Source organism: Spea bombifrons, chromosome 4 (assembly GCF_027358695.1).
Source record: "Spea bombifrons isolate aSpeBom1 chromosome 4, aSpeBom1.2.pri, whole genome shotgun sequence".
NCBI classification, from domain to species: domain Eukaryota; kingdom Metazoa; phylum Chordata; class Amphibia; order Anura; family Pelobatidae; genus Spea; species Spea bombifrons.
Genome location: NC_071090.1, coordinates 25,863,105 through 25,888,954, shown reverse-complemented (window position 1 = coordinate 25,888,954; position 25,850 = coordinate 25,863,105). Strand labels below are relative to the sequence as shown.

The 25,850-nt window shown below is 40.5% G+C and overlaps 1 protein-coding gene across 3 annotated transcripts in view; it reads left to right on the top strand.

The window, feature by feature from the left end:
- The window catches only part of ACSL6 (acyl-CoA synthetase long chain family member 6), a 147,562-nt gene that overhangs the window by 112,116 nt on the left and 9,596 nt on the right, over positions 1-25,850 (top strand). For 2 of the 3 annotated variants that reach the window (XM_053461941.1, XM_053461943.1), the window contains exons 7-17: positions 741-919; positions 1,881-1,913; positions 2,395-2,446; positions 7,225-7,298; positions 9,232-9,309; positions 10,610-10,744; positions 12,117-12,251; positions 17,029-17,124; positions 20,570-20,642; positions 23,066-23,154; positions 24,425-24,541. In XM_053461941.1, the coding sequence (XP_053317916.1) occupies positions 741-919; positions 1,881-1,913; positions 2,395-2,446; positions 7,225-7,298; positions 9,232-9,309; positions 10,610-10,744; positions 12,117-12,251; positions 17,029-17,124; positions 20,570-20,642; positions 23,066-23,154; positions 24,425-24,541 (1,061 nt within the window). Of the gene's footprint in view, positions 1-740; positions 920-1,880; positions 1,914-2,394; positions 2,447-7,224; positions 7,299-9,090; positions 9,169-9,231; positions 9,310-10,609; positions 10,745-12,116; positions 12,252-17,028; positions 17,125-20,569; positions 20,643-23,065; positions 23,155-24,424; positions 24,542-25,850 lie in introns of all 3 variants that reach the window. The other variant, XM_053461942.1, reaches the window with a different exon arrangement.

Sequence of the window (25,850 nt, the reverse complement as noted above, 5' to 3'; positions counted from 1 at the left end):
TCTACAACAGAATGGCTGAAAAAGAAAAGAATCAAGGTGTTGCAATGGCCCAGTTAAAGTCCAGAAATGATGTGGCCGGGCCTTAAGAGAGCTGTGCATAAAGAAATGCCCGCAAACCTCAATGACGTGAAGCATCATTGTAAAGAAATGTGTAAAGAAAATGGACCAAATTTCCTCAACGATCTGAGAGGCTGGTAAAGTCATAAAGAAATCGATTACTTCAACTTATTGCTGCTGGGTGGTTCTATAAGCTATTGGATCATAAGGTGATTTTACACATATCTTGTGTATTTTGGTTTTATTTGTGTTGAATAAAAAATTACATGGTGTAATGTGTCTTTGTTGTTCTGAGGTTGCGTTTAACTAATTTTTTGATCTGTTAAGGAACAGATGATTGTTATTGTGTCCTGACACGTAAAATCATAGAATTCAAAGAGGTTGTACTTTCTTTTTCTTTTTTATCTATCTATCTATCTATCTATCTATCTATCTATCTATCTATCTATCTATCTATCTATATATATATAAATATCTATATATCCATATATCTATCTATATATATATATATATGTGTGTGTGTGTGTGTGTGTGTGTGTGTGTGTGTGTGTGTGTGTGTGTGTGTGTGTGTGTGTGTGTGTGTGTGAAATTCTGAGATCTTACTTTACCTTTAAGGTTTATTTAAACTCGTGGCATATGTTTGTTTCTCACTGTTCAGAGATTAACATAACATTTTTTGGCAGCCGATATTTCTACAGTGATTTGTGACAAGCCAGAGAAAGCCAGACTTCTCCTGGACCACGTGGAGAAAGGAGAGACACCAGGGCTCAGATCACTAGTTCTTATGGACCCAGTAGATCAGCAGTTAGTACAAAGAGGAAGAAGTTGTTCAGTGCGCCTTCAGACAATGCAGGAACTAGAGGTGATTCTTAATTTAATTTACACGTAATTACCACTCTTTAAAAATTCATGCACATCTATTGATTTTAATATTATCAGCAGTTTAGACAAAATGAACGAGAATCTAAAAATCCTAAAATGGCCTTCGTATCTGCAAAATCCATAGTTTGCTGTCTAGTAACAACCTAACTCGTTACTCGTGTCCTAAAGTATCTGAACAACTTCCCTGCCACGTGATACAAATGGATGGTATCCTCAGGAGTAAGTACGGTAAAGTGAACTTCAAATTTCATGAATATCTTTTCACAAGGGCTTTTTAACATCTGGAAATTCCTATGGATTTTACTTTGGTACAGTATGTGTTTTATGTGTTTAATCTTTGTTTATTTTTAGTCCCATACCGGGGGACTTTTGGGCTCCGGTTAGCCATAGTCTACCCTTTTGGGACGCTTCCAGGACTACCCGCTAATGTCGGCGGGTGGTCTCACATACATTGGTGGGTGTTCGTGCTGATGTAGTGGCCATACTCCTATTTAAAGGGGAAATGGGTGGGGAGTGGAGCCTGTCAGCAATATGTTAAGCTAAAGCTTGGCCGAGACTTGGAGGTCCTGAGAGTTGGAGAATTCAGGTGTGAAATGGGAGTTCCCAGGTATGCTTTTTAGAGATCAGATATTTAGTTTATTTTGTTTGAGATTTTTTTCCCAATGAACAACGTGAAGCAAGCCTTAACCTTTCAAGTGATCGAGAGGCCTAATCCATAGGGAATCATCTCTTCCCCTCAGTAGTAAGTTGGTGGTTCTGCAATCCTTTTTGGCCCACTAACATTCATCTTTTTTCCTGTTGTTCTTTACTTGAGTATTTGCTTAAGGGATATAAAAGCAAGGAGGTGTATCTAGAAAAATATTAACAGGATACAACTAGATTATACATATGTGATGGGTATGTTGTCATTAATCTTTAATCATTTGCCCTTTTGTATTTAGGAATGTGGAAAAAAGCACATGAGACCACCTGTGGTGAGTTATGTGTTTATATTACGCCATGCTTGTGAATGTGGCGGCTGTGTATGATCAGTATTCAGGCTGAAACACGAGTAAATATCTCATTTTAAAGTGGGTCTTTTGGAGACATATGATCATAGTATAAGCAGACAGTCAAAGTAGTTTGGCCATCTCTGCTATTCCTGGAGCCTGTGTGTTGCTGAGTCAGAGTTGTACTGTTTCCAGGTTGTTGATGACAGTCGGCTTCTAACAAAGCTACTTCTGTGATCTTTGTAGAACTATATGACATAATACATTACATTATATAGCACCAGTACATTCTATAGCACTGTTACAACTGGGACAGTACACATATTTAACAGACAATTTAAAATTGACAATACCATTGTCACACTGGTACGGCAGGTCCTGCTCTTTTGAGCTTACAATTTATGGATCACACGATCTTGGTATAGTGCTGCTGAGACAAACTGCTTAAAACATCTGTTTTTCACAGCCACCAAAACCTGAAGACCTTTCCATTGTTTGTTTCACCAGTGGTACCACAGGTACGTTATACTATTCATTTGTGGTCTGTAACTAAGTGTAATTTCTGTAGTGGAGGAATGTGTGTGTGTGTGTATTTAATTATTTAAAACCAACCCGGATTATTAACTTATTTTGTCTAGGTGAATCTGGATGATGTTTTAAGAAAGATCTAAATTTCCTGTGCTAATTATTTTCCTTACATTTCTCCCTCTTCAAAAACATTTACCATTTAATAAGATAGGAATTGAAAAGGTTGCTATTATTACAAATACTTTTTCACCTTAGTGGAAACAGATTTTGGAGAATACCTTAACGGAAAATGAACCCAAAATAGGTAAAATAAGCACCATATATAAAATTTCTAATTCCACCTACCACCATCCATTTGTGTAACAACTTTCAGTTATATATGGACAAACTCATGGTATTTGTGAAAAGCCAATTTGTTCTTGGACATAGTTATGTTTTGCAGAAATTATGTGAAATTGCAATTTGCAAAACAATTTGTATAGAATGTTATCTTGACTGGTGTTTTCAACTCCTACTCTTGTGCAATGACATCTTGCATGTATCCGTGTCTCCGTACACAAGCAAGGTAAACGCCTGTGCAGTTTATTATAAGCTAATGTATGTAAACTGTTTAAGGGTTTCCTAAGAGATGCTATTTTGGAGTATCTCAATGAAAATAAATGTATGACTCCATATCAGCATGGGTTAACAAGGGATCGGTCCTGTCAAACTAACCTGATCAGCTTTTATGAGGAGGTGAGCTCAAGACTGGATCGGGGTGAATCGTTGGATACGGTGCCACGTAAAAGGCTGGTACATAAAATGAGAATGCTTGGGCTGGGGGAGAATGTGTGTATGTGGATAAGTAACTGGCTCAGTGATAGGAAACAGAGGGTGGTTATTAATGGTACATACTCTGAGTGGGTGACTGTTACTAGTGGGGTACCACGGGTCAGTTTTGGGTCCTATTCTTTTTAATATATTTATTAATGACCTTGTAGAGGGATTGTATAGTAAAGTATCAATCTTTGCAGACGATACTAAGCTCTGTAACGTGGTTAACACAATAGAGGACAGTGCACGATTACATAGGTTGGAGGCTTGGGCTGGGACGTGGCAGATGAGGTTCAACACAGATAAATGTAAGGTTATGCACATGGGGAAGAAAAATCCAGGAATATGTATTAAATGGGAAAACACTGGGGACGACTGACATGGAAAAGGACTTAGGAGTTTTAGTTAACAGTAAATTTACCTGTAGCGACTAGTGTCAGGCAGCTGCTGCTAAGGCAAATAAAATCATGGGGTGCATCAAAAGGGGCATAGATGCCCACGACAAGGAAATAATTCTACCACTGTACAAGTCACTAGTCAGACCACACATGGAATACTGTGTACAGTACTGGGCACCAGTGTACAAGAAAGATATAGTGGAGCTGGAGAGGGTTCAAAGACAGGCAACCAGAGTAATAAGGGCAATGGGATGACTACAGTACCCAGAAAGATTATCAGAATTAGGGTTATTTAGTTTGGAAAAAAGATGGCTTAGGGGGGACTTAATAACTATGTATAAATATATAAGGGGGCAGTACAGAGATCACTCCCAGGACCTATTTATACCCAGGACTGTATCTATAACAAGGGGACATCCTCTACGGCTGGAGGAAAGAAGGTTTCTACACCAGCACAGACAGGGGTTCTTTACAGTAAGAGCGGTGAGATTATGGAACTCTCTGCCAGAGGAAGTGGTAATGGTAAACTCAATAAAAGAGTTCAAAAGGAGCCTGGACGTGTTTCTTGAAAGCAATAATATTACAAGTTATGGATATTAGATTAATAGGGACAGAACGTTGATCCAGGGATTTATTCTGATTGCCATATTTGGACTCGGGAAGGAATTTTCCCCCTGGTATGGGGCAATTGGCATCTGCTTCATAAGGGTTTTTTGCCTTCCTCTGGATCAACACAGTATTGACACAATATGTATATAGGTTGAACTTGATGGACTTTGGTCTTTTTTTCAACCTTATGAACTATGTAACTATGTCACAGGAGTATCTGTGGCAAGGTTGTAGGGGTCTGCTAGGTAGGCACCTTCCCTATTGGTTACTACAGCTACACCCCCGGATATACATATATGGTAGGGAGGGTAGCCCCCCTTTGATTGGTCCCTAAGTTAATGGAACGTGGGCCACCCCTGACCACACCCCCTGCGCTGTGATTGGTTGCTCCCTGTTCTAGCTCTCTCCTGATTGGTGCCGGTTAAAGTGTTTAAGCTAATGTATTTATGTATTGTTCTTTTCAAGATAGTCACCAAAGAAAGTTGGTGTTTGGTGTACAATAAAGGAGATTCTTACTTGTTCAAGCCTAAGAACGTGTCTATGATTTGGGGACAAGGGATACTTCATCGTGGAGTGTAACTACTTGGTTACTAGAAATAAGGAGTATACCAAGGGGACCATAGGAGATCGTTGGAACTATTGACGGCAGAGACCATCCCTCTCTACAGGGTCCGTCACTATGTACGACACTCCATTTTTACTCAGGAGGTTATTATTGATCCTAAATTTAAAAAACATGGATTATGCTCATTATATAATATTTTAACTTTTATTGTATTTAAATTATTTAACAGTACCCTCACAAAGTTGAGACTCAAAAGTCTAGAAAAGTGTCTATAAAGGTTTTATAATGGAGAAATACATCAAATCAGGATTTCTAGGGCTACAATATTCCAAATTAGCCCTTTATCCAATTCTGTTTTACAAGGGAGTTCCCACTAGGTACAGTGATTTAAGAGGGACACGTGCTCCCAGTGCCTGGAAACACACGTGTGCATATGCCTTATTTTCCATAAACCTCTGATAATGTGATTGAGGTATAGGTATGCACTAAGAGAGCCTATGTGATGGTGTGTATAAGCGGTTCCGTGAAGGAAGAGTTAACTGCTTACAAGAGTATAGGCCCAGTACTCCAATCTAGCTGATTGGCATCTGCTGCTGTTGGAGTTACTGGCATGCCCCCCAACTGTCTCGATTTGGGCGGGACAGTCCTGATTTTGGGACTCTGTCCCGCCTTTGCAGGGGCAGAGGAAGGGTGAGGCGAGAGCGGTACTCACCTCGGGTGCAGCCGCGAGGGGGTGCATAGCCATCCGATCAGCAGCTGCAGCCTGCAGGAATAGTTGGGAGATCACACTCTCCCTCTAGTCAACATTAGGGAGTGCGAGGTCTGTCACTTCAGACCTTGCTGTGTAAAGGCAGGTGTGTGTCAGGGCAGTGTATATGTGTATGTGTGTAAAGGCAGTGTGTGTGTATGTATGTGTAAAGACAGGTGTGTGTAAGGGCAGTGTATGTGTGTGTGTAAGGACAGTGTGTGTGTATGTGTGTGTAAAGGCAGTGTATGGGTATATGTGTGTGTAAAGGCAGGTGTGTGTATATGTGTGTGTAAGGGCAGTGCATGTGTATATGTGTGTGTAAGGGCAGTGCATGTGTATGTGTGTGTGTAAGGGCAGTGTATGTGTACATGTGTGTGTAAGGGCAGTGTAAGTGTATATATGTGTGTGTGTGTAAGTGTATATATGTGTGTGTGTGTGTGTAAGGGAAGTGTATATGTGTGTGTAAGGACAGTGTATGTGTGTTTATGGGCAGTTGTGTGTAAGGGCAGGGTATGTGTATATGTGTGTTTATGGGCAGGTGTGTGTAAAGGCAGTGTGTAAGGGTCCTGGGAGGGAGGATAACATTAACCTTTTTTTTTTTTAAATTAAAAAAAGAATCTCTGCTACTGTGGACTACTCTTCCAATGAGTCTCATGTGAGCTGTAGTTAACAGCAGATGATGTGACAGGTGTCAGTTGTGAATTACAACTCCCATGATGCCTAGTCATGGTGGACACCTGGCTGGCTGGGCATCATAGGAATTGTAATTCACAGCTAGCATCTACTGTTAACTGCACTTCCCACCACCATCATGGTAGTATGTATGGCTGAGTAGTACGTCTGGCTGAGCCTCATGGGAATTCAATTCAATGTGTTGGTTATTTTTAATATGCAAACTGTGTTGACAAAAATGAAGTGTGTTTTAAGCCCTTACAAAAAAATTACAGCAGTTTTTCTGAAGTAATACTGCAGTTTTGAAAAAACTGCAATGCTGCACTTTTACTGCAGTATTACTGCACATTTACTGCAGTTTTACTGCATTTGTACTTCACTGTACTGCACTTTTACTGCAGTATTACTGCACATTTACTGCACTTTTTTTATATTGCAAACCTACAGTTGTACTTCAATGCACTGCAGCTTTATTGCATTTGTACTTCCGTACAAAAATAACTGCAGTAAAACTGCAGTACAGTGAAGTACAAATGCAGTAAAACTGCAGTAAATGTGCAGTAATACTGCAGTAAAAGTGCAGTATTGCAGTTTTTTCATGTCCAAAAAACTGCAGTATTACTTCAGGAAAACTGCAGTAATTTTTTCTTAAGGGGCAATACAAGCGCAACATTGTAAAGTGCAATTGTGAGAGCGATTTAAAAAAAAAAAAAAAAGTGTCCCTTATATAAGACGATGGTTATTTTTCAGAGCATTTGCTCTTAAAAAAACCTCGTCTTATAATCGAGCAAATACGGTATTTGGCTGGTGTTTCATCCAACAAGGTCCATTCCGTTACAGCTTGTCGTGATGGAAATGTTTTTTTAACCTACTTTTACCAGCCATGTACAAAAAAATCTAAATGGTTCTTATGCAAATTGTTGTGTACATTGTGATTTATTGTCCATTTTTACTTTCTTTCAGGCAATCCCAAAGGTGCCATGCTAACTCATGGTAATGTGGTGGCTGACTTTTCCGGCTTTTTAAAAGTGACAGAGGTGAATATTTGGGCATAGGTTATAAACAGCAGTAATTATATACCGATGCTTAGGGTTATTTGCTTGCAGTTACATTTATTAGCAATAGTTGCCTTTGCAATGGAATATTAAGGCCATGTTTATAGTTTTCTAGTCATCAGTGAAACTAGAGCAACCCTTGGCCCTCCATCTCCCTTTAACTATAGTCAGAATACAATGAGTCTGATAGAAATTGTTCTTTGGCGAATTAAACAAATGTCACTATGATGTTATGCCCTGTTCCTTGTGCCAGTCCTTAAGATATTTCCTACTGTAAAGGTTTTCAGGGTTCCTGCCACTTAGATGGTAATATTCATAATGTAATGATAGATTATTTTTTCTGAAATCTTTTCCAATGTAGATCCTGTGTGCATTTTAATACCAGAAGTAAGATCAACCATTTGCATGGCTCTTTTATTGTTTGGCTCCTAAATAATACATATATTTGTGCAGAGCTATTATGAATGTTCATTGAACCATACAACTAAGGGATCTTTTTAACCAAAGGGAAAGTTGACAGGAGAATTTGCCAGAGGGTTATTGTTTCAACTAGACTTTGGCACCGGCCAACTCTTCATGTTCGTATTCTTGAGGAAAAAAATCTTCATATTCCACGAATATTCGCCTGTTCCTGTGTTTGGTTCGGGTGAATATCCGTGTATATTCATCATGTTTGTTTTTTTTTCTTCATTTTTATTTTATTTTTTAGAAGGGGTTAATACGGGGTTAACGTGGTACGAGGCAGCTTTGGCGCCAGTATTTTAAAGGTATGTGCGAGCAACTCTATTGGTCGCTGGCAGGGGCCTCCTCTGCCATCAACCAGTTTAGTGCAGCTACTCTTCATTGATTGATGTCAGCCCCCTGCTGGCGACCAATACAGTCGCTCGTACAGACCTTTAACTCCTGATGGCGAAACTCCACCTGGGGAGGCCATTGGTTCATTGGTATTCGGGCTGAACAATGGAAACGCACCCTTTGTGTTCGTTTTCATGTTTCCAAGTCTAGTTTTTACTCGTTCACTTTACATGCATTATAGAGGTAAAACCCCATTGAGATGCTGGAAGAGCTTTTTTGACCTGTTGAATTATACACAATATAGGCCAAGCTAAGCCCTTCATGTTGTAAAAGCTTGCTAGTGTTGGCCCTTCATAATGAATTGTGAAGCTGATGAAGTGATGAACCCTAAAATGCTAAATGTCTTTTCTGTCAGGTTAAAAGCACCATATTAATGTTGATCCTTTCAATAACCGTCCTATGTAAGGAGATGGCTTATCTTCTTGGTAATTACAAACGTGACACATATAACAGTTATGACAATAACATGTAATTTAGTAAACCTCCAATATAAAACTTGAAAATTTCCTTGAACAAAAAGCACATCGATGATTGCTGGGGACCATCATGTCGCTACCCAGCTCTTGCTGGACTTTGCCACTGTAAGTACTGAAAATTGTGGAAGTTCCATTATAGGACAGCTGAAGAGTGACATATTGGTTACCCATGCATAGTCCTTTTTGAGTGGGAATCATTCTTTAGTGTTTCACTACTGTCCCTACTGTTTACTATTGCCTGCTAACAGTCTTTAGCTTCATTGACACTGTGGCCTAACACTGTATCCTGTATGCTGCTCTCTTCTTCCTACCTCTGTCAATTGACAGTCCTTACCCTTGTTGGTCCTCCCAGCTGCCATTTTTCTTCTTTATTGTTTTATGACTTTCTTGTCTTCCTGTCAGTGTTTCTCTCCTTTTCTGTCTCCCACGCCCTTCACCTGCAGAAAGTGATATTTCCGAAACAGGACGATGTGCTCATCTCCTTCTTACCTCTGGCTCACATGTTTGAGAGAGTTATACAGGTAAGGAGCTGACCTGACCTGACTTGGCCTTGTTGGGCTGCCTGTGTTTTTTTTTCTTTCCAGAGTCAGTGGTCCCCAACATCTGAGGATGTACACATTTCCTATTTGCCTTTAGCACACATGTTTGAGAGAATGGTGCAGGTAAGGTCTAATGGTGATTCTGGCCAAGAATCTGGCTTTGCCAAATCAAATTCTCTCTAATTCATTGGGATAATCTGTAACCCAGAAATCAATTAAGACTGCTATGATAATGAAAAGTAACCAAAAGAACATTTATTGCTGGTTGTACTACTCAAATAGGGAAGTGCTAATACTTGAAACGTGTTTATAGCAAAACTGGAAATCCTTCTGTAATATTCATATGTTATAATACCTGTCCATTCCTGGAATGTAATAACTTTCATGAGATACTGTTATATTAACGCACAATATCAACAAGTTTGATACGTAAAGTGATTTAAACTTATGAAAATGACAAGATAATGTAATGTAAGATAATGTAGCGACTCATAACCCATGCTTCCAGGGTTACATTTCTCTTCAAGTTATGAAAGAAGGTTTTTTGGTTTTTTTTTGGTTTAAGAAATGTAATTTGCATTTGGACATATAGAATTGATAACTATTGCATTTACAGCAAACACATTTTAGTTTATCTCCAGCTCAGTAAATCTGAATACAAATTTGGTCAGATAATGCATGCACATCACATGAATTACTTATTAGATCATCATCCTTTAGTAAAATAGCTTTACTAGTAAACATCATCAAAAATATAGATGCAATATATTTTCCTGACTGGTTTGACCAAATGCTTCTGCTGCAATACAAATAAGAGCAGAAGCACATTTTGATTAATTCCTCTGCATACAAAACATACTTAATGTAAAGGTAAAATAATACTTTAAATGTGACACTAAACTATTTTGTGCACTAAAGATCATTTACTGGAGTGTCTTTAAAGGTGATTCTAAGCTATTGTGTGCATTAAAGTACATATGACTGGAATGTCTCTTTGCTGGCTGGACGCCGACAGTGTTTTGTATGCGTGCTTGTCTTATTTGTGTGTGTGAGTACTCTGCTCTAGTTAGTGCTAACTCCAAACCAACTAAAGGACCACCTGTGGGTGGCAAATATGGACAAATAACCATTCACAGAGTGACAACTAAGCCTGTCTGAAACTCAAATCCTCGGAAACACCTACTACTGCAAAAAGTACATGAATGCCCTATGACAAGCCAGTTGTGTGAATATTTCAGTCTTCCATATACAGTATGTAGAAGAATAACCAGACTCTGATGTTCTTAGTGCATCAAAATAACAGCATTCACTGCACTGTAACTTAACACTGTGATTTCAGTTTCACCATACAGTAAAACTTAACACATATCATTGTTGTGACCAATTAGTGACTCATTTTTTGCTTGTTTGTCTATCTTGACAGTCGGTAGTATATTGTCATGGAGGCAGAATTGGGTTCTTTCAAGGTGACATCCGTCTTTTATCTGATGACATGAAGACATTGAGACCAACAATCTTCCCTGTTGTTCCAAGACTATTAAACAGAATGTATGACAAGGTGCTCTGCTATTATCTGCATATATATATTGTCCCAACAATTTGTCTTGTGGCAAAATACCGTATTGGCCGCACCCTAAAAGTTTGGTGCTTTTTTAAAGAAGTTTTTTTTCTTTAAAAAAGCACCAAAAAAAAACATGCTGCCACTCTGCCCCCCCCGAGATATGCTGCCACTGTCCTCCTTCCCCCGATATGCTACCACTGTCCTCCTCCCCCCCCGATATGCTACCACTGTCCTCCCCCCCGATATGCTACCACTGTCCTCCTCCCCCCCCGATATGCTACCACTGTCCTCCTCCCCCCCCCGATATGCTACCACTGTCCTCCCCCCGATATGCTACCACTGTCCTCCTCCTCCCCCCCCCCGAGATATGCTGCCACTGTCCTCCTCTGCCCCCCCTCCTCGACTTACCGGAGCAGACTCCCGGGTGTCTTGCGGGGCCGGCGAGGGACATCTACGCAATACGCGTATGCAACTTCCGGTACCGGTACCGGAAGTTGCATACGCGTATTGCGTAGATGTCTCCCGCCGGTCCCGCAAGACACCCGGGAGTCTGCTCCGGTAAGTCGGGGGTGGGCAGAGGTAAAACGCTTAGACAACCTCCCGTGCCGGCACCCCCCCCCCGTGGGAAGTGCTGGCAGGGGAGGCTGTCTGAGCGTATCGGGGAGTAGGATACGGGTCCCCTGCACCGCTGCGGGGGATCTGTATCCTAACCCCGCTGCCTGCCCGGCGCCCGGGACTGCATGTCCCGGGCGTCGGGCGCTAGACCCCGAATATAGGCCGCACCCCCACTTTAAAAACTTAAAGTGGGGAAAAAAAGTGCGGCCTATATTCGAGCCAATACGGTAAGTTTTTTGGTAAATGGATCACCATATCTGCCATATCTACATTTTGCAAACTATCTCTTATTCACCTTTATCTCCAGGAAGTTTAATTTTTGTGACTATAGCAAATTAATATAGCCAGCAAACACTATCTCTTTAATATTAATAAATCAATATTAAACATAAAACTTCTCTTATTGCTGGATTAACAAACAGTTGCACCATTTTTAAAGAATGGAAACAAAACTGTAATGTATATACTTTAATATTTATATTTAATATTTACTGAATAAACCATAGTGCATGTAGATTGCAGATGTTATGAATTAGGTTACTAGGTTAAGGTTTGTTTTGTTTTTTTGGGGGGGTTTACTGTTAAATAATAAATTTGCTTTCAAAACTTTCAAAACTTTTTATAAACTGTATGGCAACTTTAATATTGTAGAAACCAATTTTCTCTACCTCTGCTTGTTTGTAATTTAAGCAGTTTAAAGTTGAAGGTTGTGATTATACACATGGTTCTAAACCTGTGTCTCTTTTTCTCCCAGATATTTAGCCAAGCAAATACTCCTATTAAACGCTGGATTCTTGAATTTGCATCTAGAAGAAAGGAAGCTGAAGTACGAAGAGGCGTTATACGAAACAACAGCTTGTGGGACAGACTACTTTTTAATAAAGTACAGGTAAGATGACCACTTATTGAAAATGACAGAAAAGTATTCTTGAGACAAACCATTTACCAGCTTATATGTAGATGGAAAGTCAGAGAAGATAGATTAGATTCAAAAGGATGCAAATGTGTCACAACAGTAGTTTTACCACTATCCCTCTCTCTTCCCAGATCTTCTAGGGTTTATTTGTTACACATGCTAGAGAGTATAATTTACCATCATTTTTAAGAATGCTCAATGCCAACCCATTGCTTCTGCAGGTACTGTAGAAAGCGTAATTTTGTTGCTAATAGTCATGTGCAGAAGAATCAATAGTAATGTTTCAGTGGGTTTATTGTGATTTCTCCACATTTACTATTTTATAGTAGAATGCTCTTTATATGCAATGTCTTGTGTGTGTTAAAAATAAAAAAATGGGTTTTTCAAAATACTCAAAAGTACTTTTTGCTCAACACCGATTAGCCATTATGAAAGAAAAGAACTACCGTATTTACTCGATTATAAATGCTCAGAAAAATACCCCTCGTTGTCACGGACTGGGTCCAAGCTGGTGACTGGAAGGACCCAGCGCGCCCGATGGTTGTTTGCAGGAGTCACGATGCAGCAGTGGAGTCTGGGGCAGGGCCTGGTTGCAGGGTGACCACACTCGCCCAGGCGTTGAGCACCTAGGTAGTGCAGCCAAACACCAGCGCCCTGATATGGCAGCAGATGGAGTCCAGAACACAATGAATCCTGCAGGCACCCTGGAGCAGGCATGAAGCATATCACACGGATCACGAGCAGGATGCTGCAGGCTGGGAGAATGAAAGCTAGGCAAAGGGTTAATGTAGCAGACACATAACACAGCAAGGGAAAGGGAGACCAGGCAAGAAACATGATATAGGATATACATGAGAAGTGGCTAGAAACATGACATGAATAGCGAAGTATAAACAGGCACAAGACAAGGAATAAACATAACCTGACAAGACATACATGGTACAGGGCACAACAAAGGACAGGGAAGAAGGCAAGGAACACAGGGGAAGGAGTGAGGAGCCGGAACCCTCGGACGCTTCTTCCTTTAAGCAAGGATAGGAAATCTTAACTGGGACATGGGGAGAGGAGAGAGGAACCGGAATCCTCAGATGATTCAAGGAAGAAGGGCAAAGGTACATAAGAGACAAACAAACATGAATACAGAAACTAGCCTAGGACAACAAGATAACTATTGGAGATTTCGTCACATGATATGGCCATAGTATGCTTAGCCCACCACTACGCCAAAGTACTCCAATGACGGTGGGTCCTAACGCTAATCCCTGCTGACAAAGATACAAAACAAACCAAACATGTAAACCAAACACATAGCACTGAGACATACCTTAGACTGCAGACTGAGACAAACAGAACACAGGTGGGGCACACCTAATAAAAGAAGCAGAGCTGAAGCAAAGAGCCGGAGCAGAAGCAAGGAATGGAAAATAGAACAAAGCAAAAGGAAATCCAGGAATGGATCAAAGCAAAGCAGAGAAACTAAAGCAAGACAGAAATGCAGCTCCGCAGCCAGGGCAGAACGTGACACTCGTCTTATAATCGGGGTCGTCTTATAATCAGACCTCAAATAGGTCTGACTATGAGACGACTAAGATCCAGATCCCCCGCAGCTGCAGGGGACCTGGATCCTCCTGTCTCCCCCCGCCCGCCCCACTTACCGGTACTTCTGAGTCCCCGGTGTGTAGCTGGGGCAGCGTGTAGATGTCTACGCAATTCGCGTAGACAACTTCCGCTGCAGCAGGAAGGAGACGTGGCTAGCAGCGGGGGTTGTCTGCGTCCATCGCGCAGTCCTTCCCCGGCTGTCAGAGATCAGAATTCCCGGTGCCGGTGCCGCACCGGTGCGGGGAACTCTGATCTCTGACAGTCGGGGAAGGTCTGCGTGATGGACGCAGACAACCCCCGCTGCTAGCCACGCCTCCTTCCGGCTGCAGCGTAAGTGCGTGGGATCTACACGCTGCCCCGGCTACGTGACAGGGAAGTCAGAAGCACCGGTAAGTTTGGGGGGATGGGGGAGTGTTAAATGGGGGGCATAAGGCATTTCTGGAGGCAGAGTGCTCTGTGAAATGCCTTTTAACCCCCTTAATGCCACTCTGCCTCCAGAAATGACTTTTTAACCCTCTATACGCCACTCTGCCTCCAGAAATGCCTTTTTAACCCTCTATACGCCACTCTGCCTCCTGAATGCCTTAACCCCTTAAGGACAATAGGGGTTTTTACTCGTAGTATATTGCGGGACAATGGCTCTTTTAACGTTTTTCAGTGTTACTGTTTAGATGTAATTTTCTTCTTTCTCATTTCATGCTCCCACACATATTATATATTGTTTTTTCCAGGACAAACAGGGCTTTCTTTAGATACCATTCATTTTATCATATCATCTAATTTACTATAAAAAAATGATAAAATATGGGGATTTTTTGTTAAAAAATTACTTTTTCTCACTTTTTAAACAGAAAACTTTTACTTATCTGCAAAAACGAATGAAAAAACCTGCTAAATAGATTCTACTATTTGTCCTGAGTTTAGAAATACCCAATGTTTTTATGTTTTTTTGCTTTTTTCTACCCATTATGGGGCAATAAGTACAGGTAGCGTTTTGCCATTTCAAAACCATTTTTTCCAAATCTGGTAATTCTTCCCCCCATGTGCCATTTGGGGTATCTTTGAAGCCGGATAATGCAATTTACCCCATCAAGTCATATATTTTTAAAAACTAGACACCCCAAGGCATCTGAAATGCTGGTATTTTAACCCTTTCCATGCACTAATTTTACCACCACCCTTAGTGAAAATTTATGGTAGTCATTTTTTTTTTTTTTTTCACACGTGTTGGACTTCAGGTATAAATCTATCGCTCCTGGTGTATGTCCGTGTCAAACAACACCCCAATATGTGTTCAGTAACATCTCCTGAGCGCAGTGATACCCCCCATGCATGGGTTTGTAGGGTTATTTGGGAAGTAAAATGCCGCCTTTGTGAGGTGTGTATTTTTTGCCATTTAGACATCTGCCCCATGTCCCATATTTGGGACATCTTTGAACCCGGCCAATTCAATTTACCCCATCAAATCATATATTTTTTAATACTAGACACCCTATGGGCATTTGTAATTCCAATATTTTAACTCTTTCCATGCTGGAATTTTAGTAAAGATAAAGAATTTTAGGACTTGCTTATTAAATTTTTTTTTTTTTTTTTGGTGACAGTGGGGATTTTTACATGTTACCATAGTTTTTTAATTTTTTTTTAAACATTTTTGACCAATTTTTTTTTTTTTTTTTTTTTTTATTACTAATCACTCTCAATAGTGAGCTGGGCTCCATTGACCTTGCATGGTTGGATGCATTCAACCTGCAGGAGGAGCTCGAGAGTTCTGGATAGACCCTCTGTGAACTAAGATCTATTGTTGATGCCATCCTGTGAATGACGGCAACGTCATTCACAGGATGGCACTTGTGGTTGCTCCTCGGAGCAATCACAAGGCGATCGGGGGTCGGGGGTAGTGTTGCTGACATGCCTCGATACTGAGGCATGTCAGCAACACAGTTTATGCTTAGGAAGCGATTCCAATCGCTTCCTAAGCAGTTTTAGCCAGGCGCCGCCGCGATCTTTGATGATCGGTGCGGCGGCGGCCATTTTTCTTCCGGGGAGGGCTGCCAAGGGCTGCCCTCCCCGGATCCACGGTCAGCCTCACTTGTGAGGCTTCCGTGGATGCTGCAAAGCCGCCGATCGCGGCGAAAACGCCGCGATCGCGGCGATGCAGCTATTTAACGGCAGCCCGTACATGTACGGGCATTGTCGTTAACCCGTTGCACGGCAACCCCGTACATGTACGGGGATTGTCGTTAAGGGGTTAAACCTCCCTATATGCCACTCTTCCCCATAATATGCCTTTTAACCCTCTAAATGCCAGAGTGGCATATAGGGGTATAAGGCATTTCTGGAGGCAGAGTGGCACATAGGGGGTCAAAAGGCATATCATGGGGCACAGTGGCATTTAGAGGGTTAAAAGGCATATCATGGGGCACAGTGGCATATAGGGGGTATAAAGCATTTCTGGGGCAGATGTGCATAACTGGGGGGCAGGTTGGAAAATAGAAGTAAATAAAACCAAAATATTTCTCAATCATAGCTTTTATTAAAAAAAATTGTTTAGATGAATTAACATTTACTGGTAAAACTTTTTTCCTATAGGGTCGTCTTATATTCAGGCTTTTTCTTTTTTTCCTAAATTAATATTCAGATTTGGGGTGTCGTCTTATAATCAGGGTCGTCTTATAATCGAGCAAATACGGTAATAAGAAAAGTGTGTATTTTTTTTGTCTTTTGACCTCTAACATAGTTACCAGGATGCTCCTGGGTGTACAGATTGATGAGTGGATCATTTTCAGCCATCTTAAAGTGACAGGTCATTGTCCTTGACATCCCCGCTAAGGAAGGAAGCATACTTTGTTAGTACTTTAACATGAGGTCTTCAAAAAAAAAATTACCCAAGGTAGATGCTCTAACTGTCCTACCCTCCATTGGTCAGCTGCTTCTTGTCACCTATTGGCTACTTGAAGCATCTAGTCAGTGGCAGAAAAGTACCCACATTGAAATCAGTGGGAGAGCCTTCAGTGCAGGGGAGGAACAATCTTAACGTAAAAATATAATTATTAATTTGTTTTTTGTTTGTTTCATTTAAGTATCTAGTCTCTGTATTTAGAGACTTTTATGTACTAGAGTACAGTAAAACTGTCTTTCTGTAATATAGGCAAGTCTTGGAGGACGTGTTAGGATGATTGTAACTGGAGCAGCTCCTGCATCTCCCACGGTTCTAGGATTCCTGCGTGCGGCCCTCGGGTGTCAGGTATGATTGATCTTATGAATATGGTATAACTACTGGTATTAACAATTTTTTTTTATATTTTTATCCTACCTCAACTGCAAAAGAAATGATAGCTTTAATATAGTAAGGAAATTGAAGCTACAAAGTACAATTACTGTGTAGAAATATTAAATTCTCTGGTCATCTATATAAAAATGTTGGTTACCATTGCCCAGTCGTATCTTTAACTAAGCCCTCCTGGCATCGTACAGCTCCTTTGGGCTATATCATCATTTTACAGGTCCAGGATATCATGATTCAGTTTCTTACTAACTGAAAAATCCAGTTCTAAGTCTGTTGGCCAAAGATATCAACAGTCAAGATCAGTATTTATTTACTTCTACTAACAGCTAGGACACAAACTAATATAACAACCTAACTACCAATACTAATAGATTCTTGAGTAAAGTAATTATGTTTATTTATTATATTTAAGCATATAGTTACCAGCTTTTGCTAGAGACTAGTCAGCATGTTACATACCCATACATACAGTGGGATAACCACATGCAGCATTCATAACCCCTTTTAGATTGACATTTAATGATTCATATGGAGTAACTGGGGAAGTTATTTTTTCTGATATCTGATTGTTAGAAACTCTATTGGCTTGTAACACACAGTATAGTTCAGCAATTAACCAAACAGATGATACAACTGGAGATATTGTCACTTAAGCCCTTAAGGACAGAACTTTTTTTCCATTTTTTACATCCTTTGTGACAATGACTGTTTTAAAATTCAAAGAAGCAGGGTTAGGATCCAGATCCCCCACAGCGCTGCAGGGGACCTGGATCCTCCTCTCCAGCAGCCGTGTGTGTGACAGCCCCCACCAGGGCTTCTATGGTGGAGCCATAGCCTTCTGGTGCTTCAACATGGAAGTGCCGGCAGTGGAGGTTGCTTACGCGTATCGCGCAGACGTTCACCGTGGGCATAAGGCATATCTAGGGGGCAGGTGGGCATTTCTAGTGGGCATAAAGCATATCTGGGGGCCCAGGTGGGCATTTATAGGGGGCATAAAGAATATCGGGGGGTCAGTGGCATATCTGGGGGCATAAAGCATATCTGGGGGGCAGAGTGGCAAATCAGGGGGCAGAGGGGCATATCTGTAAGTAAGGTGCATTATGAATTAAGGGGGGACCTTAAAATGGCTATTGGTTTTCTGTCTGTATATAACATATGCCGACAAACTGATGTATTCCTGTTCATTAGACAAAATACTGTTTTATTATTCCACTGTGTATTTTTTCTTTAAAAATATTTTTTTTCTTTAAAATGGCACCAAACTTTAAGGGTGCAGCCTATATCCGGGTGTGGCCTATATTCAAGCCAATAGGGTACCTAATTTATATAGAATGTCCATACTTTCCCAGCAATTATAGGCCTCATATTATAAGGTGTACATTATGGTTTCAAAACTGTTCAATTTTTACATTTGTTATGCCGGATTTGCACTCTAAATTTGAACAGATGAAGCCCAAAATACCCACAGAATATCTCATCTGATGCCTTTGGACAATTTGCATGCACCAATCACTACCAAAGCTGGCCATAGAAATAATTTCCTGTGCTTTTTTCACCAACATGTCTGTGTCGCTTAGGATTGTTTGCACAGGTTATGTGTTATGGCAGAGAAACCCAGCCAACCTGTTCGGCCACATCTCTAGATTACAGAAAAACCATGCATGCATAGGATAAATCTGGGATGCTATAAAAAGTATCCACTTAGTCCAAATAAGTGGGAAAGTGGGTCCCATTGTTTTCTGTTACTGTTTTCCCACTCATGCCCACAGATTCTAATATTTTAACAAGTCAGCTACAGATAAAATTGTCCATGGTTCCTTTTCATCTTGCAGCTCTACATCATGACATATCCTTCAACAATGTTTTAAACCGTTAACATAATTTTATGTAAATATATGCAAATAGATGTAAACATATAACATATTTCATATGCTGGAAATGAACCAACCCATGTATATACCAACAATACCACTGATAAGCTGGCATAGTCGTACCAATTATACCCCTGTCCTTCTACAGCTGTCCCATGCACAGCAACCCATGTCCACCAAACAAAATCACAAGGGCACCAGCCCCAGGAGTGTCCTGTACTTAACCCAGGTGCTCGTGCACCACAAGTCAAAACACCTCTATGAGTGGTTAACCCTTGCACTATGCCAGTGATCAACTGCCAGAAGATGCGACCACCATGCATCTCGCTGGCCCCCACCACCTCGTGCGCTGTTTCCAAGCCAGTTTGCATATTGAGCAACAATATATCCAAACCCACACCCGACAAATTAACTCTGTCCCTCCTTAATAAACCTGCGGTAACTCTCTATGCCAAACAATAATAGCTCATGCAGCAGCTCGTCCAGCCATGGTTAGCAAATCCCTGCATTTAAAAATGACACCCACATAAGCAGTAGGGCAGTACACCTAGTTCTCGGGTAACAATAACGGGCCGCTCCCTGAGAGAGTCTCTAATATATTGGCCCCCTGTGCCCTGTCCCTCCAAGAGGCACCCAATAACCATAACACGGCCCTTAATGCCCTTATGTGCATTATCTCTCTAGATACGGGGAGGACTGCCTGATGTCCCCTCAGCATACCTGGGAACTTTTGGCCTCCGGCTACCCAGAGCCTTCCCTTGCGGGACACGGGCAGGATTGCCTGCTGATGTTGGGGGAGGTCCCGCTGACGTCAGGGGCGTTCCATCTGACGTCTGCTGGGAAAACCCCCAAGGGAAAATGGGCGGGGAGCGGGGCGTGTCATGACCCCGCTCCTGAGACCTGGAGGATTCGGGTCTTGAGAAGCGGTGCTTTACCTGGCAATCTCCGGGGCAAAGTTCCCAGGTAGGCCCCTCAGTCATGTTACCACTGCGTCCAATGCATCCAATTTTGTAGTGAACGTACAATTGCATCTTGCAATGCCTTTTCTGGACGTACATGTAGGTCCATGCTGCTCACATGTTGTCTGGGACTACTGTTCACTAGGCTAGACCTTGCATACAGTTTAGACTACAATTAAATTTAATACAGGGAATCACGCTATAGTAGTAAGGGATTTTTAATATTTCAAGTTTATGACCCTTAGTTTATTAGAGATCTGCTGAATGCAGTTCACAGAAAATTGGGTTATTTATAGGCCCTCATTTTGTGTTTTGGGGTCCTATAGTGATATGTGCAGACTTCCCATTTTTTATTGCTTCTTTTGTTTAATTTCTTCCCCCGTTTTTTAAAATAAATATATCACAACAATTACAACTAGTATACTAAACACTCCTGATGAAACCCAAGAGCTAATACATCTTCAGTACTAACACATCTAAAAAAAACAGTACAGCATTGCGTGTAAGATGTGAAGGTTTGTGGACCTCTCTGTAAACGTCTGTATTAAGCAACTATATTGACTTCTGTGGTAGGTTTATGAAGGATACGGGCAGACGGAATGCACAGCTGGTTGCACTTTCACTACTCCAGGGGACTGGACGTCAGGTAAGAATTTGAGTTTAAAGTAAGGTTGCCCAACCACAAACCAGCTTTATATCTGAATAATCAATGTCAATTTAGGGTGACAACATTTCGTGCAAATTTATACAATGTATTGGTGAACTACATCTTTTTGTGTGCTGGCACATTAATTTTCAGCCCAAGTGTCAAAATCGAGCCATTTCTTGAATGCAACTGTGATGCCAGGCATAAGCGTCAGGATAACAACCCACAATGCAGAACTGGTATCTCCTGATGAGCAAAACACGGCAAAGAAACAGCAGATACAAGGAAGAATCATAGTCAATGTAGGCTACGGTCTGGTATACTGAAGCAGGACTCCAGATACCATTACAAACGGATAAGGCAGGTCAAGGCTAAGCAGAGGTCTGGTACACAGCTCAGTATTCGATGGAAATAGTACAACAAGAAATGATAACTTATGGCCATAAACACCCTGCCTCTGCCATCTTGGTCCTCAAGGCTCAAACACCCTGCTTATGCCATATTTGCTACAAATCAATTATACTGTATTTGCTCGATTATAAGACAAGGTTTTTTTCAGAGCAAATGTTCTGAAAAAGACCCCTCGTCTTATAATCGGGGTCGTCTTATAATCGGGCCTCAAATAGGTCTGACTATGAGACTAAGATCCAGACCCCCCGCAGCGCTGGCCCGACTGCACACCGGGGAATCAGAAGCACCAGTAAGTTTGGGGGGGTTTAAATGGGGGGGGCATAAGGCATTTCTGTAGGCAGAGTGCTCTATGAAATGCCTTTTAACCCCCTTAATGCCACTCCTTTTCCAGAAATGCCTTTTAACCCTCAATAGCCATTCTGCCTCCTGAAATGCCTTATACCTCCCTATATGCCATAATGGCCCATAATATGCCTTTTACCCCCCTAAATGCCTGAGTGGTATAAGGCATTTCTGGAGGCAGAGTGGCACATAGGGGGTCAAAAGGCATTTCATTGGGCACAGTGGCATATAGAGGGTTAACAGGCATATAATGGGGCACATTGGTATTTAGAGGGTTAAAAGGCATATCATGGGGCACAGTGGCATATATGCGGTATAAGGCATTTCTGGGGGGCAAGCCTGGGGGCAGATGTGCATAACTGGGGGGGGGGCAGGTTGAAAAATAAAAGGACATAAAAACAAAATATTTTTTTCAATCTTAGCTTTTATTCTAAAAATATAGTTTACATAGTTTACATGAATTAACATTTACTGGTAAAACTTTTTTTCCTATAGGGTCGTCTTATAATCAGGCTTTTTCTTTTTTTTCCTAAATTAATATTAAGGTTTTGGGGGGGTCGTCTTATAATCAGGGTCATTTTATAATCGAGCAAATACGGTACATCTATGATACACACAAACACTTTTACAGTTACTCGCCAATTAACACTTTCATTCACACAATCATTTATTCTCTCACTCATTTACACATATTGCATTACACATTAATGCATTCTCGCAAATTCATTATCTCACTCATTCAGACAATTCATGTATACATTAATTCATTAATTATCTCACTCATTCACACAATTCATCAACACATTAATTTATACTCTCACTCATTCACACAATAATCCACACATTCATTTTTTCATTCTCTCACTCATTCACACAATGCAATCACAGATTAATTCATTCTCTCACTCATTATTTCAATATTCTTACTACCCTCTTTCTCACTATCTACCCCCTCTCCCCCTTCTCACTATCTACCCCCTCTCCCCCATTGTGGGACTGTCCAGAGCAATCCGGGACATGCGGTCACCCTACAGCGGGGTACCTCAAGGATCTGTACTTGGACCCATTCTCTTTAATATTTTTATTAGCGATATTGCAGAAGGTCTAAATGGTAAGGTATGTCTTTTTGCTGACAACACAAAAAATTGCAACAAGGTATTTAATGTGGATGAATGCAAAATAATGCACTTAGGACATAAAAAGGATCTTAATATATATATAGCCTGGAAGAAACACGTGACAGGGGGATATGATGGAAACTTTTAAATACTTAAAGGGAGTCAACATGATAAAGGAAGAAAGGTACTACCACAACTACCACAACAAGAGGTATACCACAACAAGAGGACAAACTGAAATTAAACTAGAGTGGCAAAGGTTTAAAAGTAACATCAGGAAATATTACATTACTGAAAGTTTAGTGTATGCATGGAATAGCCTTCCAGCAGAAGCGGTTGATTTTAATACAGTGAAGACGTTTATGCAAGCATGGGACAGGCATAAGGCTGAGCCAGGGAAGTATTCAGATGTTGGACAGACTGAATAGTTCTTATTTGCTGTCACGTTCTATGTTTCTATGTTAATGTCAATACAGTCTGAAATGCTAATACCCAAGCATCAGGACTGTTTGAAAATATGTATTTAAAATGAGACATTTATCTTATTCACAGGACATGTTGGAGCACCACTGCCATGCAATTTTATCAAACTTGTTGATGTAGAAGAGATGAACTATTTTGCTTCCAAAGGAGAGGGAGAGGTGTGTGAATAAGATTTACTATGATTTGAAATGCTAATTGGTATGTTATCTTTTACGTGATGTTCAAAGACCCCTTCGGAAATTTGGCATATTTTTCTTTAGCTTTGTTCTTTAACACACGGTATATCTTTGTGAAGCTATGCTTCCCTGGATCTTCTGGTAAGTTTCTTCTTTTTCCAGTCAGGGAAGCGCCACACCCATGCCCACTTTCCTCCCGCTGGAAGTCGAGGCAGTTTCCCTCACTCATAATAATTTAGTTTTTAGCACATCTTTGTTCAACCATGATTCCCTTTTCTCCTGTTTAGTGTACCAACACAAATGTTATATTGTTTTTTCAAGTACAAATATGGCTTTTTCTTTATACCGCTTTTTCGTATGGTTTGTCATTTGTTATGAATAATATGTCAAAAAACAGTTAATATTAAGAAAAAACTTGTTTGGGGCCATTTTACTTAGGATTTCGCCCACTGATTAAAACCCCTTAGGATGTTGTTTAACATAAATATGTTAAATTAGAGTAGAGTAGAGTAGAAAAATACCCCACATACCTAGGTTTTTTACTATTATAAGGGAGAAAAATGTTCACTTGCATACTAACAGTTAATATTAAGTTAACATTAAGAAAAAACTTTTTTTGGGCAATTTTACTTAGGATTTCGTCCCACTGATTAAAACCCCTTAGGATGTTGTTTAACATAAATATGTTAAAGTAGAGTAGAGTAGAGTAGAAAAATACCCCACATACCTAGGTTTTTTACTATTTTAAGGGAGAAAAATGCTCACTTGCATACTAACACTATTTTTCTTGCCTTTGCACTTTTGATTGGGGGCAAGCTAGGGTCTTTTTTCTAGTCGGATAGTTATATAAGGTGTCTGGATGCCTGTTTTTTTTTTTAAATGTTTTTCCATTATTATTATTATTGTTTTACTTTTTACATATTTTGTGACTGGAGTTTCTTCCTTTTGTGAAAGGAACTTGATGGTACCCTTTACAATTTAATATTTTTCCATCGCAGTACCTAGTGAGAGGTTTCAAGAGGGTCAGGACAATATTCGGAATTCTTGTATACTTGGTGCTCATGTAGAGTGCTGTGACATTGGATCAGTCAGCAGGAAGCTAGCAATGTCTGGTCTTCCATGTATAAGCGGGGAAATTTCTCCACCGGTGCAAAAACCATAGGATGTAATATTAGTAATGTCTGTTTCGTGAAGTGGTTAAATAATCACATCCCTTATGCTTTTACCAACAACCACAATGTGCTTATTTCAGATATGCGTAAAAGGACCAAATGTATTTAAGGGATACCTAAAAGACAAAGTGAAGACAGCTGAGGCATTGGACGAGGATGGTTGGCTCTACACAGGAGATGTTGGCAAGTGGTTACTGGTATGTGAAATCACTACATGTCAGCTGAAAAGGCTCTTCTTATTACAGTTTATATAGGAAACTTACATGGGGAAGGGGGTTGATGCCAGGCAAGAGACAACATGGAAACAAATAAATAATAATCTGATTAGCAGTCCAGACAACACAACAAAAGGCAGTAAGATTTCTCCTTGGACCAAGAAGCTCACAAAAAATGAATGTTAATTCTATGACTTATAGCCCTGTAAGTTCTGCTTTTCTAAAACATACCTTTATTGCCCTTATTGTAAAGAATCCATTCCTTTGTTGTGTATGGAATCTTCGCCGGTCCAGAGGATGACCTCTTGTTCTTTGTACATTTCTGTTACTGAACAGGTCTTTCTATTGGCCCTGCACATATTTATAAAATGTCATAATATCCCCTCCAAGATGCTGTTTTTCTAACGTCTTTAGTTTTGCTTCCAATCCCCTTGGTAATTATGTAGCCCTTCTTTGCAACTTTTCTAGCTTCTTGATATCCTTTTTAAGGACTGGTGCCCAGCCCAAGATGAGGTCTTACCACTGACTTATAAAGAGGCAAGATGATATCCTCCTCTCGTCAATCAATACCCCTTTTTATACATGCCAATATCTTACTGGCCTTTGCAGCTACTGACTGGCATTGTGCATTGTTACTAAGTCTGCTGTCTACAATTAATTCTCAAATCCTTCTTCTTAGTAGCTTTTCTCAAGAAGGTACTATTTAAAGTATATGCTGCATTGTTGTTATTTTTTATGTTTTTACCATAATGCATATTTGCATTATATTTGTCCGTGTTGAACCTAATTTGCCATCTGCCCAGTCCCCCACTCTGTCTAAATCCTCCTCCAGAGAAGGAACTTTAAGATTAAACTGTATTATCTTACCTAATTTTGTGTCATCAGCAAACACTAAGACATGGCTCTCAATGCAACATGAGATATCATTAATAAAGAAAATGAAAAGGACCCAGGACAGACCCCTGATGTACTGCACTTAATACCTTGGTCCAGTTTGAGAATTTTCCATTTAGCCCAATGCCCAATTCAAGTACATACACTTGCCCCCAAGTGTATTTCTGACAATTTGTACTGTATCAAATGCCTTAGCAAGTCCAAATAGATCACATCTACTGCCACACTTAGATCTATAATTTTACTGACTTCTTCATAGAATTCTATTAAGTTGGTTTGACAAGATCTGTCTTTCACAAAAGACCTCTGGTGGTGTGCTGTGGTATCTGGCACCAAGATATTAGCAGCAGATCATATAAGTTGCAAGGTGGATGCATCCTGGTGCCATGTGTTCTCC